This window comes from Parasteatoda tepidariorum, chromosome 8 (assembly GCF_043381705.1).
Source record: "Parasteatoda tepidariorum isolate YZ-2023 chromosome 8, CAS_Ptep_4.0, whole genome shotgun sequence".
NCBI lineage: Eukaryota > Metazoa > Arthropoda > Arachnida > Araneae > Theridiidae > Parasteatoda > Parasteatoda tepidariorum.
Window position 1 is genome coordinate 73,930,922 of NC_092211.1, and position 15,012 is coordinate 73,945,933.

At 28.9% G+C, this 15,012-nt stretch overlaps 1 protein-coding gene across 2 annotated transcripts in view; it reads right to left on the reverse strand.

Moving 5' to 3' along the window:
• Positions 1-333: 333 nt before the first annotated feature.
• Positions 334-15,012, reverse strand: part of LOC107448605 (GTP-binding protein Di-Ras2) — a 143,830-nt gene continuing 129,151 nt past the window's right edge. For both annotated transcript variants that reach the window (XM_016063867.3, XM_016063869.3), the window contains exons 3-4: positions 9,874-10,199; positions 334-5,816 (exon numbers count right to left, since the gene is read on the reverse strand). In XM_016063867.3, coding sequence (XP_015919353.1) covers positions 5,331-5,816; positions 9,874-10,176 — 789 coding nt within the window. In that variant the 5' untranslated portion in view covers positions 10,177-10,199 and the 3' untranslated portion in view covers positions 334-5,330. The remainder of the gene's footprint in view (positions 5,817-9,873; positions 10,200-15,012) is intronic.

Genomic DNA, 15,012 nt, shown 5'->3' on the forward strand with positions numbered 1-15,012 from the left:
AAAAAAAAAAAAAAAAAAAAAAAAAAAAAAAAAAAAAAAAAAAAAAAAAAAAAAAAAGAGACAGAGAAGTTTTGAATCCTTAATTCACACAGGAACTTATTTTATGCTTGAAAGCATTTTTTTAAAAAAATTAATTAAAAAATAATACATCATAAGCATGATAAAACTGAAATAAAAATTAAAGATATACAGAATGTTCTGCACTCACCAACCTTAATGCACAGTTTTAGAATTTGTATACAATATGAGAGCGACATCAAACTAATATTCAAATGAGGAAAATAAAACTTTAAAAGTCAGGTTGTTGGAGGAATCTGAGGGGGGGGGAAAGAATTCAAGCAAGTTTTGATGTTTTTTGGTTTCGCCATCTTCATTAGTTTTAAACCTAATAAATAAACTTTGATTACGATTGTTTTTTTTTTTTTTTAGTACTTTTACTGTGCATACTTTTGGACAAGGATTCTAAAAATATACTTAGCTTACGCTACATATCAGGAAAAATATTACAAATTCATACATATCAGGAAAAATATTACGAATCCATACATATCAGGAAAAATATTATTAACGTAAAACGAAGAAGAAAACGTGATTTCCAATATTGGTTAAAACAAAAGAAAAAATAACCAAATCGTAACAATGGGGAACAAATTTTTTGTTGCATTTATGCAAATATTTGATCTTGTTTAATTCGGAAATGGGGATTTCTTATCTGAAATTAGTTTTTTTTAATAAAGCTACAATCTCTTAGCTACAAGCTCTTAAATGACATTTTTAGTCATTTTGCTTTGTCAAAATGTACAACGTTAAAAACTATATCTATAACAGGGGGTCACATAAATGTAGCTACAAGCTTCTAGGAGAGTTAGGGCACATCATTAGGATTAAAATTGCATAGGAACCCATTCCCTGAAGCATCGGATTGGAGTTGTTGTTGACGTATGTCTGTTTAGGCAGAGGGGGTGCGATTGTTTTTGTTTTCCAGTGGCGCCATCTATGGCCAAGAATTCGACTTCTGCCACACCATACGTCGCACCCGTTTATAGGGCGGATCCATTCATACATCCATTCATTCATCCACAAATCGTAATTTTGACCTGAAGCAGAGAACGATCGATCTCCAATCCAGTACCCCCAGAGGTATTTATTTGTTATGGGAACATGGAGGACTTTTGCGACTCGACAGATTTAACGTGCATCAGTCACTTTACTACACGGGGAGTCTTCGGCCGGCGGGGTTCGAGCCCACGAACTGTCGGACATGGGCCCAGCGCCCTACCGACCAGGCCATCCCGGCCCATCGGATAGGAGTGCTTCCCTATTATGACTTGTTTAGAAGAACACGAAGAAACAGCTTGTAGATACGGATAGCGGTGTGAGATGACATATCCCGGCATGGGCTCGTTTGCAGTCATCCTGATGCTGCGCCCTAATTTTTCTAGTTGTTTACCACAACATTTATGAGATCCCCTATTACATACAACGTTTTTTAACTTTTACATTTCGACCAAAAATTGACTATAAATATCATTTAAAAAAACCAATTACCGATTTGAAAAGAGCTATACAATAGTATCTAAGATCTGTTAAAAAAAATTCCATGCAACAGAAAGAAGAATTGTTCCCTTTTATAATCAATTGATTATCATAAATTTCCGAATCTGCTGTATTTGCGTCTGTTTTACTCAAATTTTTTTTTATCTATTATTATTTATATACCATTTTTCCGAAAAGAAAAATTTTTAAGTCCATGTCTTCTCTGTTCAATAGTTGTCTCAGTAAAACTTTAGAAATTGCCTTTTTTAAAAATAGCGTTGTTTTAGTAAAAAGCTTATTTAGTACTTTTGACTTGCTTATTTTAATTTATCATAAATAATAAAACTGCGTGTAAATTTTTATTTCATTCTAAGCTATGAGCTGAACGCTCCATTTTTGTAATAAATTGAGAGAAGAAACTGTGCATTATTTAAATTAAGTTCTCCATCAGCATTAATAATTACAATATTTTATAGTTTCATTTATTGAACTAATTAAGGTCTGTAAAAAAACTTTAATTTTGTTAAGTCAATAAAAATCAACTTATGGATTTGACGCAATGAAATACTAAATTTGTAAGGATTTTAATACTTTTCTAGGGACTTTTTAAAATGTTGTAATAATGTAATAATTTTTTTTCAAAGAATAGAAAAAACAATAGTTTTGAGTTATTATATGTTTTTAAGAGAAATACATTTGTAACATTTTATGTAAATAAAATTTATTTAATTCTTCTATGACGATTGATGCTCTTCGTATGCGAATTTGTCGGTGATAATTGTTGATAATATTGAAATTACTAAAATTGTTTTGTTTTAAAAACGTGAATAATTATAAATAAAATATTTTGAACAAAAACAATCATTAACATACAACACTAGTATTATTTATATTATTAGACCGAGGATTTTGAGAGTACTTTAATGAATAAAGATAATTTTAAAACAGTTAAAACTCACATGTAAACATAGATATATAGACATAAAACAAATCTACCCATGCATGTATATAAACAGTACATATGTTATAGTTATAAGAATTAAAAATTTGCTTCTTAGTCAAAAAATGATTAGTTAAGAGTAAAATGTTAACTGCAACAAAATAGGGTTTATAATGATATGAATATCTAATCTTCGAAATAAAAGAAATAATTTAAGCAAGATAAAAAAAAAATTTCCGATGAAAGAAAGTAGTTTTTTTGCAAATATTTTTGTTATAAAAATATTTAAAACTAAAATATAACGTATATTAGACGTGGCATAGTGATATGGCTTTGGTTTTTAACAATATTTAAAATTATTGAAGCACATTATTTCAAAGAGAAAAATATTTCCAAATTAAGAAGCCGGCTGCATGCGTTGTAGTTTGAAAGAAGGTAATCAGCATAAGAAAATAAATAACGTTTTCCTAAATAATAATTAAAGAATGATTAAAACCATGTTAGAATAAAATTTAGATGTTAATTTAATTATATCAAGAAAAGTATCTTTAGTTAAGCTGAATTAAATGCAATGAAAGCAATCCTCTTTAAAGATGTAAAGCTAAATATAGGGATATATCGATACGTTTAATAACGTGTTAACGATATTTTAGAGTGAAGTTTTAATGAATGTCTTACAATAAATAACGACAATACAATAATTTTTTGATCGTTATCGTTAAAAAAATACGGAATGTGATACTATCCTTAATATCGGTAACGATAAATATGGAACATGATAAATATTCAATAATTATCGAATAAGAAGATGTAGCGATAATTAATCGCAACGATGTAATCCTGACAGCGACTTGTCGGAAGTATCTTAATTAAGACATATAACTTAAAACAATTTTGAAAAAGAATTTTTTTTCAGTTGCGTAACTAAAATATTATCAAAAGCAAAAAATAAAGTAAATTAGTAAAATTGGAAATTTATCACGATATATCCATAAATATCAATATTTTTTGATGATAAATCACAATATTAAATTTTTAGTTCGAAGTATTTCAATATTTTAAAATGGATAAGTTATACAAATTTATGAGGTTTCTGTACTATACTGAAACTTTTTTTGGCAGCGTATACTATATAGACATTTTCGGTCTGTATATAGAGAAAAAAACATCGTATTCTTCACACAACAGTTATACGATTAATACCAATAACTAAATATAACACTAAAGCTCCAAAATTATTTATCGGTTAAGCCTAATTAGAGGATTATAAGAAATGTTTCAATGTTTTTAGAAATGTTTCAATGTTTAGCTAAAAAGGCAATATAGTAGTAAAAATAACTAAGAAACAAGATTTTTATATTCAGGTATATATAGTCAAATAGCCATTTTAAGAAGAGAAAATTCATTTAAAAAGCATTTTCACTCGAAATATTATTTAAACTTTAAAAGAAGCCTTAGAGATAATGCAATAAAAAACTATAATTTCCATGCGTTAAAAAATAAAGCATTTAAAAAGTAACATATTTTACATTGTTTTTTCCGTTAACAAAACAACGGAAAAACACGATACTAGAAAGACACTAATAACTATAGAACTGCTAATAGCACAGTAAGTTTCAAACACAAAGTAACAGTATTCTTTCACATAAATTGAGATACTATTTAACAAATAATGGCACCATTTATAACACATACATATAATTCAGTTAAAACTAACTGAGAAATAAATAACTGCCATGGCTTTCATGTACAAACCGTTATTTTGCATTCTGCTGCACTACATTCAATAAAAATCAAGTTATCAGTACAAAAATCTCAGAAAGCTCACGATGTTTTCCAAAGATTTCGGATGCGGCGAAAATATCAATCTTATGAATTCAATCATACTGGTATTAATATTACAATTACAATATATATTACAATTAATATTACAATCTGGTATTACGATTTGAATTTCCTCTTCAAAAACTACATTTTACTCTAATGAAAGAGGAGATTTATTTAAGACTTTGAAGTCATATTAGTTTTTGCCATAATATATATAATGTTTGCTATTTATTGATTCCGTCAGGCCATGAAGACTACTCAAGAATGTTTTCTAGTTTGCCTTGAAACCTGAAATTTTTTCTCTTTTATTTTAAAAGAAAGTAAACAGAGATGCTAACAAGAGGTTTCTATTGCAAATTCATTTTGAGAAGAAAAAAATTCTACAGTGGAAAACGTACGGTTGAATCAACAATCAAAGACCTGCAACTGAAATCCAGGTAGGAAAATATAGAAAATAGGTGGCTTTTTTACTGTTTCAATCTTTAACGAAAAGATTTATAATTTCAAGACTAAAGACTGCAACTGAACAGAAAATATTATTATGTTACATACGAAAATTGTTCTGCTTCAGAATTTGAAAAAATATTCTCAGAAGTTTTTTAAATGTCATTATATGGATGACATTAGACGGATGTCATTATATGGTTTTTTAGACTGTAACAGCTTCTTAGATTTTTCAGCGGGATTAAGGGGGATTTAATAATTTTCACTTTCAGTTGTTATTAAAGCTGTTATTTTCGAGCCATACTTACTTCGTTTACAAAGCTTATAAATTTTTGACGCCTTCAAGTGCTGTAAGAAGTGGGTTAGGTGTTTCTACTGATGGCTTTTATTTACCCATTCTTAAACCATCCATAACCAGATACCCATCTTCACTCCACAAACAAAAGAAAATCATTTTTGGCGCATATAAATACTTACTGAACTGCAGCATAACAAGCCTGACATTAAAATGACATAGAAAGATTGATAATTCGTACGCATCCTTTTTGATCCCGTATTCGGATATCATCATCAAACAAACAGATTATGATATGCAACAATCATCTATGTTAGCAGTAGTACCGTGAGCAGCTGCTGCTGCATCCTTCATTTTTTGCATTTTTTTACTTGTTCGCCTTATCAAGCTTCTGCTTCTTGGCTTGAAGCTTCTCTGGTGTTTAAGAGGACTGGCTGGTCCCTCTTCAGGAGTGGATCCTTCCGCCTGCAGACGATTTGTAGCTCCGTTGGAGTTGGACGCAGCTGCTGCATGGGCGCTGGATCGACGCTTTAGACCTTCAGCTGGCAAAGGTAACTTAGATAACTGTAAGAAAGCTCGGAATATGTCCTTGATATTGGTGTTATCTTTCGCTGAGCACTCCAGGATTTTGGCACGGAGCCTCGGAAGCTCACAGAACAGCCATTCAGCAGCGTCCTCTTTCGGAACGGCTCGACTACTCTCTCCAATATCTAGTTTATTACCAACCACTACAATAGGCACCTCTTGGAAGTCTGACTTCTGCTCTCTAATTTCCTGTTAGAAAGAAAAAAATAGCTGAATGATATTTTAATGAGATGTTTGATAACAAAACAAAAATCGTATTTACATGAAGCTTATAAATTTATTTATATGGCAAGAGTCTGGTAAATACGTATTAAAAGTGGTTAAATGATGAACACTATTAAAATCTTATTCTTAATGTACTTTCCGTTTTAGTTTAGATTTACAACAACTTTTGTCAACATTTCGTTTTTGTTTATTGAGTATTTTTGTGGGTCTTTGTATCTAAACGGTGTCTAGATACTCTTAGAACACTTGCATGAGGTTACTGAAAGTTGGACATCGAATACAAAAATTAATTATAGACTCCGATCTAAAAAAGTTCAATTAGTCGGTTCAAGAGAAATATTTGAAAAGTGAATTTTTCGTAATGCTTTAGCAATAGCAATTATTATAAATTAAACTAGAAACAATTTTGTTTAGGAATTTATTGTACTTTCCTTAATGTTTAACCAAATTTCGGTTTATCAAATAGGAAAATTGGGAGAATGTTTCTCCCCTATGCACGATCTCCCTATCTATCAGCATAGGAAAACTGGTTTTGCTACGCGGAGAAGACTGGAGTTTAAAATACAGCTTTTTAAATGCAGAATCGTCAGTGGGTTAAAAATTCTCTTACAAGATCAATGATCAACGCGGATAGCGTGGCTACGTTACAGAATCAATATTTCCAATGTTATCTGAAAACGCGCGTTTATTTCGCTTATAGTTTTGAATTTAAAATATGTTTTTAAAGAATTTAATAGTTTAAAATCAGCGTTAATTGAAATAAATAAAAATGTATGTACCGAAAAGTAAAGTAAACGGAGAAAAGCTACTGATTCGTTTAGGGAAACCGCAAACTATCGCCATAATTTTATTAGCGTCGATGATGCTTTGATAATTAGTACTGCTGGTAATACGGTAATTAGTGTTATTTATAACAGGTGTCGAATAGACTAATATAGGTACTACTGCCGGCACTGTGGTTATTGGTCTTTCCAGTTTGCACCGAAATAGGTTAAGTACCAGAGAAAAGGTCTTGATTGTGGAAATTTTTTTTATTTCCAAGAGCTGGCCTCGAGCAATAACTTTAGACCAAATGATTTTGATTGCATTTAATTTTTATTTTGTTGGGATGAACTTGTAAAAAAGTTTTTTGTTTCAGCTGCCGTGGGAAGACTGATAAATAAAAAAAATTTAATATTTTAGCTTTATTAATTTTGTCTGTGAATGTCTTTCAATTCTGGATTTTGGGTTAGCTTTGGGGAGGGGAGGGGACAGGAGGCACGTGCCTACAATAATTTTCCAAAATTTTAGGATTAATTTGAAGTTATTACTTTTTTAAACCGCAAAACCCAACATCTATTTCGTAATTTAAAAGTTTAAAAACCATAAAAAATCAAAAATATTCGTAGTTTATATATAATTGAACGAAAATATTTCATGATTATCGAAAATATTTCATTAATATTTTATGTTATGTAAAGGTTATCTTAAAAATCAGTTCAGGATTTTTTTTAAAAGTTGATACAGTTCGAACTCAATGAAACAAAATTTAGGAACAATCAAAAAAATTTTCAATGAAACAAAATTTAAGTATTGTTTATTTATTGGTTTAGATTAAAATTGTAGGTAGCGGCTATTTCAGTTTAGTTTACCACAATAGTTTTTAGTTGTAATTATTATTTATCATCACTTTACATAGCTGCCAAAAGACATTTAACTTGCTAAGAATTAAGAGGCTCCATTCATTAATCCTAGCAGTTGCCTTCAATCATCTCATTTTTTTATTCCTAAAAATCGATATTTTTTTGCAAAAAAAAAATCTTTTGTTTACATAAATATAATAATTACGGTTTTGTGCAAGAGCATTTTGTTATTATGTTAATCGCAACAAAATGAACAGTTACTGAGATTTGAAAAATATTTAATTGTACTTGAAAAAAAAATACTTAATACAAATCGTGTGCCATAATAAGAAGAAATAAGAATATAGTAATTTTACTTGTTAACTGCAAATGACGATAACCTACAGAGATTTTTATTTCATAACCGTCGTTGAACAGCCGATCCGATTGCTTGGGTTTACGACTACTGTGTTCAACTCTGTAGCCTTGTAATTTCGAACCCAATTCAGAAGACAAGAGAACTCCTGAATTAAATACTGCGAGAAATATGCCTTCGTGGAGGACTTTTTTGATGGAACTAACCAGCATTAGCGTTACATGGAGAGGAAGACCACGAGAACCTCCCACGGTTATCCAGCGGACAGGGGGTCTCTAACCCATGATACGTCTCCCACCGAGGATATTTCACGTCAGAAATGTGGTTGATGCAAGTCAAATGCGGATTCTTATCGATCAGCCATTGCTGAGGTTTAAACCCGGTTCACCTCATTGAAAGGCGAACGCTCTATCCTTTGAGTCGTCGCGAGGCAACCTACAAAGATTGGACAAAAATATGGAAACACTCCACATAAACAATCTTTCTTATAGCAGCAAATGTTCTAAAAGGTTTTCCGTCGCAAGACCGTTGGAACAATTTGAAAGATTAAAATTGAAGCTTTTATAAATGGTGTCTTTTTCACCAGTGCAAAATAAGCGTAGGAAGTTAAAAGCTTTTATCCTTTGTCAAGATCACTATAATTTTAAATCATTTTTAAATAAATATCGCAATCCAATAGAAGGATTTCGAAAATGCTGGTATTAAAGCTAGAAAGAAGTTATTAACTTTATTTACTCACTTTGATCATTCCAAATTTAGCATAGGTAGAAAGGATGCCATTTCTAAAAGCTAGAAGCGTGATCTTTCAAATTGTGTCAACAGTTTTGATACGTGAAATCCTCCAAAACATTTGCTGTTAAAATAAATATTGTTGACACAATAGTAGTAAAGTGTTGAGTTAGTATAGAAGTGTTTCCATATTTTTGTTTAATCCCTGTACATTTTATAACTTTTCAAATTGGAAACGGTATTTATCTCAATAGATTCTTTTTATTTTTTAAAATTTTTGATTCTAATATTAGGATTTATAAGTGGCAACATCAAAAGTCTCATACACTTATTTTTTTGTACACTTTTTTATGAACGTTCATTGTTGATTTTGAAATCAAGTCGAGTGTGAGCTTAAGCAATAAAAATCTCATGAGAGATAAATACGCTTATCTTTAAAATTGGTAAACAGTTATTATTTAGAACAAAAAAGGGCAGTAAAAATTCTTCAATTAAAATCTCTTAATATTGCAATAACTTTCAAACGAATTAGAATTTTTTTAAAAAATTGCAATACATTTAAAAATGACATTAAACTTTTCAACACATCAAATTTCAACTCTGCATTTGCGTCCGATTCTATAGATTCTTCTAGATATTCTTGAACTAATATCCAAATTCTTTTTTTTTATTACATTGTACTCCTACAACATTTTTCAAGCCTTCATAATTTCAATTTTTTAAGTTTCATAGTTTTTGAGTACCAAAATTAAGTGTAACGTAAGGCAAAAAGGAGAAAAAAAAGTCGGTGGTTTTGAATATCAATAACATCAAATAATCAATAATCATCTGCTTTCTTATCTCATGTTATAGGTTGCTTAAAGTAGGTAAAAATAATAGTATTTAAAACAGAATGTTTATAATTAAAAATATGTATTTCAGATTGAACATTTTCCTGATCAGACTATTTTAACCAAAATAGTTTCTAATGTTCAACAATATGTATCGCCATTAATCACCAGTTTCTCACCATGATTTAATTTTTGAAGATTTTACTTTCCTGTCACTTTTAATGATAACATAGGGTCTAAAATACCTTCATGTGTGTATTTTAATAACACATTATATTACTTTTTTATACTTTAGGTTTATATTATCATATTTCAAACAGTGAATTCCAATTTGGTTTTCCAGACAAAATAATTTTGCAGTATTTCAGAAATTATGAAGCACATGTATTTTTCTTCATTTTTTTTTCATAAACTATGTAGAAAAATTTATTTGCTTACTAAAAGTGACATAGTTTCAAATTATAATTATAAATGTCCTGCTATACCTGAAAGCAAATTTTCACAGTGTTAAAAGACTCTACGCTGTCAATGCTATAAACTAGAAGGAATGCATGTGCTGTAGCTATCGACAATCTTCTCATCGCCGGAAACTGGAAATCTCCAGCTGTATCCAAAATGTCTACTTTAAGGGTCATAGCTTCAAGATCAAATTCTCTGCAATAAAGATCTTCGACAGTAGGCCGATGCTTTTCGCAGAAGGAATTGAAGAGGAATCTTTTTATTATGGAACTTTTACCCGATCCTCCTCCGCCTAGGACGACCAACCTTATCCTGTATTCCTCAGCCATGTTGCAGTTTCTTCAAGATCTTTCTGGAAGAAAAAAAGAAAGACATATTTACTTTAGGAAATTATAAGTACGGAGTTTTAAAAAAAATTTATTATTTTTTTTAGTCAAAATTATGTTGTTACCAAAATAAATAATTTTGATACCAAACTAGATGAAATTGATACTAAATTAGAAAACATTTTGATGCCAAACTAGATAAGTTGATACCAAACTGTTGAAAGTTAAAAATTTGTAATCGAAACTACTAGGTAAAAATTCAAAGTAATTGAATTAAAGAGCCTGTTTTATATTAAACCTACGTAAATTATCTCGCTCTGAATTATGAAAACTTACGAAACGTTTGTCATTTGTTTCTGTTTCTTCTTGTTTTTTTATTAATCCATAGCATCCGATTTATATGAATTCTTAATACAATTCTATTGTGGTATCTATTAACCCAAAACAATAACTTTCCATAAATTATTAGTATAATTTTATTATGATCTCTATTGACCCATAACAATCGCTTTCTATACATTCATTGTGGTCTCAGCATGACAGTCGATTTCTATAAATTCTTCATACAATTTCATTATTGTCTTTAATAATCAACAATAAATGATTTCTATCAATTTTTAATACCATTTCATTATTGTCTTTAATAATCAACAATAAACGATTGCTATAAATTCTTCATACAATTTCATTGTTGTCTTTAATAATCAACAACAAATGATTTCTATAAATTCTTAATACAATTTCATTATTGTCTTTAATAATCAACAATAAACGATTGCTATAAATTCTTTATACAATTTCATTGTTGTCTTTAATAACCAACAATAAAGGATTTCTATACATTCTTAATACAATTTCATTATTGTCTTTAATAATCAACAATAAACGATTTCTATAAATTCTTGATACAATTTCATTGTTGTCTTTATTAATCAACAATAAATGATTTCCATAAATTCTTAATACAATTTCATTGTTGTCTTTATTAATCAACAATAAATGATTTCCATAAATTCTTATTACAATTCTATTGTGGTCTCTATCAATCAACAGCAATCTCCTTACATAAATTCTTATACAATTCTACTGCAGTCTCTATTAACCCAAAACAATCGATTTCGATAAATTCTTAATAAAATTTTATTGTTTTCTCTAAAAAAGCATAACAATAGCTTTGGATAAATACTTAAAGGATATCATGCCCTCTGTTTTAACCATAGCAGTCATTTTCTTTTAATTTTTAATAGTAATTTAAAGTTTTCTAATTTTGAATTACGTTCTCTACTATCTCATAAAAAGCTTTGAATCATCTTAATTTAATTTCTTTTCCAGTTTAATTAATCCAAAACTTCCAGAAATAGACTCAATATGGTCAACAGGACAATCATTTGAGGAAAGCAAAAGAATTAATATGGAAATTAGTGTTGACGAAATATGAAACAAAATTTTATCTTTCCAACTATATGAAGTGTATATAGTTACTCTTCAAGTAAACATCATACCTTTTAGGGTAACAAAACGTTTAATGCCAAGAAACAATTTATGACAGTTAATCTAAAGATGATAATATACAATACAAGATTAACGATTGAATTTAACCTAATTTTAGATTTTTTTTTAAAAAAAAGTCTTGATTTGAGGACTTCAAAAGAAATTTCTTGATGAAAAATAAAATTATATGAAAGTTTGTTTTACCAAAGAATAAAAATTATGACACTACTAAAAATAGAGAAAAAAATAAGGAGGAGTTTTATGATAGCCAATCTATATAAAAATATGTAACTCCCAATTTTTTTTTATTCACTAATATTATTCCCAAATGAATTTCGTTTTTTTTGTTTGAATAGTTTTAAGCCTTTCCCTATAAAATGAAAACAGTTTTGAAATTGTTCTCATAAACTTAAAGAGAAAACTTATGAAATTTTTTCCACCTTTTTGAACTTTTCTTTAATAAAACATCGAAACCTTAAAACACTTCAGACTGATTTATTTTTGTGTTTTAAAAATACTTTTCCGTGAATGTTTTTCCATTGTGCCCTTTACACAGAGGAATTTTTGAAATAAAAAGAGCTAAACTTAAATATTTTTGGCGTGAAAAGGACTATTTTTTCTACCTTCTTTGCTAGGACATTTTGGAAAAAAGTGTATAGAAGAAAATTGCTTTTTCCCTACCGATTTCTATTTTACGATTAAATGAGAAAAAACAGTCAGAGCGAAAAATCGCTGGTCATTTGTTATGTAGAAAATTCCAGTCACTTGCGAATAAATAAAAGTCTACTGTCAACTCATTTTTCAGACATTTTATTGAATTTAAATAAAGTTTTCTAATCTCTAAAAAACGAGAAGAGATTTTGAAGAATAATGACTTCTAGAGACTTTTGCGACATGATTTATGTTCAAATAAAAACAAAAAGGAAACTTTTGTTATTTAAGCATCCAGAGGGGAAAAATATGTCAACGTGCTTAACACTTCTCCATAATTTGGTTTTGGTGACAGTCAGATAAGCTGTTTAAGCATGTTGCCATTACTACAATCTATTGCTTCTAATTAATGCAATATATTTTTTAAAAAAATCGTTTTAAGATACGGAGTAACTTATTAAAAAAAAAACTCATATGGTCATTTAAATCTATCCGTTCCATAGAAATCGTCACTTAGACCTACTACTAGTTTGTGCACATTGATCATTCTGATCTACCAATTTCGGAAAAGTGGTAAGTTACTGTCAGGCTATCTAAAGAACTCCTCCAGACAACAGACTCACGCGCTGAAGGTTTCTGTGGTTATGAAGATTGAACAAGAGTGTGTACTTAATAACTTAATATTGGCTTTGGTTGGGACAGTAATGTCTTTTTTTAATTCTCCCTCATTAGAACTGGTATTATTCTTGCTATAAAAAAACTGATGACCTCAGACTTTCAGTCATGAGGAGTTCTCGGGATAGATAGACAGTAGATCGAAAAATTCATGCGAAATAGTACGACTCTGATAAATTTACAATAATAAGTTAATAAAATGTGAACTTAATCAATACAAGATAATATAAAAAAATATTATTAATGAGATATCCATTACGAATAAGTTTTATGTCCATGAAATACGAATTTAATATAGCTTTATTTAACAGAACAAGTAGTTTAAGTAAAACAAATTATTTAAGTAAAAAAAAGAAATTATGTGAGAAAACTGGGTCATACCATNTATCCGTATATTCTCCATAAAGAATAAAAATTATTTCTCTAACAAAATATGTTTTTTATTATTCGAGAATTACTTACGTTTTGATAACATTTCAGTCAGGAACTTGTATTGTTTATTTAATATAATATACATAAAAATCAGAGGGACATATATATAAATATATATATATATATATATATATATATTTATATATATGTCCCTCTGATTTTTATGTATATTATATTAAATAAACAATACAAGTTCCTGACTGAAATGTTATCAAAACGTAAGTAATTCTCGAATAATAAAAAACATATTTTGTTAGAGAAATAATTTTTATTCTTTATGGAAAATATACGGATAAATCAAATATTTAGTAACAAAAAAGTTTTTCTGCGGATTCTATAGATAAAAATTCACTCCAAAAGCATTTTAAATCAGCCGAAGCGTTAGTTTCCATATTGATTTAGACAAATTTTGTTCTATCTCTACATTTGATATTTTCTCTTTTCGTTTAAAGTTGCTAATTCAATTTTACAACATACTCCACTCTTTCGAAATATTTCACATTTCATAATTCTTTCTTTATAAAAGTGTGGAAATTTCTTTAAGGCAGGAGAGTAATAGAAACAGAATATAGTATAAAATTGCAAGCAAAACGCTAACTGAGGAAGAATAAGAATTATTTGAAAAGACTCTATGCGCAATAAAACCTTTAGTTATCTTTATTGGATTCTGCAAAGTGGTGAAGCATGCTTTTCTTTCAATCATTGACTTTCGAGAACTCCTTCAAAACAGGAAAAGTAATTTAGGGAGGTGATGTAAGGTTTCTTTTTAAATCAATTCTTTTTAAAACTTGTAGGGAAAAAAGTATTTTGTTTGATTTGTGTATTTCTTGTCGAGAAGTTGAATTATAGTTCTCAAAATATTTCAAGTATATTATCTATCTATTAAAAATACTTTAATGTTCATTATTTCTGAAGTTTAATGAAAATTTGATTGTTTTATACAGGAAACTTCCATTTGCAATATAGTAAGTACTTTCAGTGTCTTTAATTTGAAAGCATATAAAAAAACCTCAAAAGAAAAGTCTCACTCAAACTTAAACAATAAATTTCGTATAAGCAGGAATCATAAGCCGTCAAAAATTTTAGTGTATTGTTGACAACATTTTTAGTGTTTAGTTGCATTAAAATCTTTCATGTAGTAAACTTTTTATATACTTTTTCAATGTTATAGCTTTTTTTATTTATTTTTTGTTTGTTTGTTTATTTATTTACTGACAACCCATATTTGCAAGCACATAAGAATCAATTTTATGGCTTCTTCATGACACTTCTTCAAAAACACTTCGTTTAAAAAACAAGCGAATCGTTAACAATATAATCAATACATCGTTCATCGTATACAATTCATCGTATACAAAGGTCAGGTCGATACAATAAATCGCAACCAATTCCATCAGAGAATTGTTATTTTGCTAATTTTATGAAACTTTTTGTAAGATAACTAAAGTTCTGTACTTACAAATGCTACTTCAACACCAAACATATAATCAACTATACACCGAATTTTTTTTTACAGTGTAGGATGTAACGTAAAACAAATCTTAATAGATGAATGAGCGTTTAGCAAATTCAATACAAGACTTACCCATA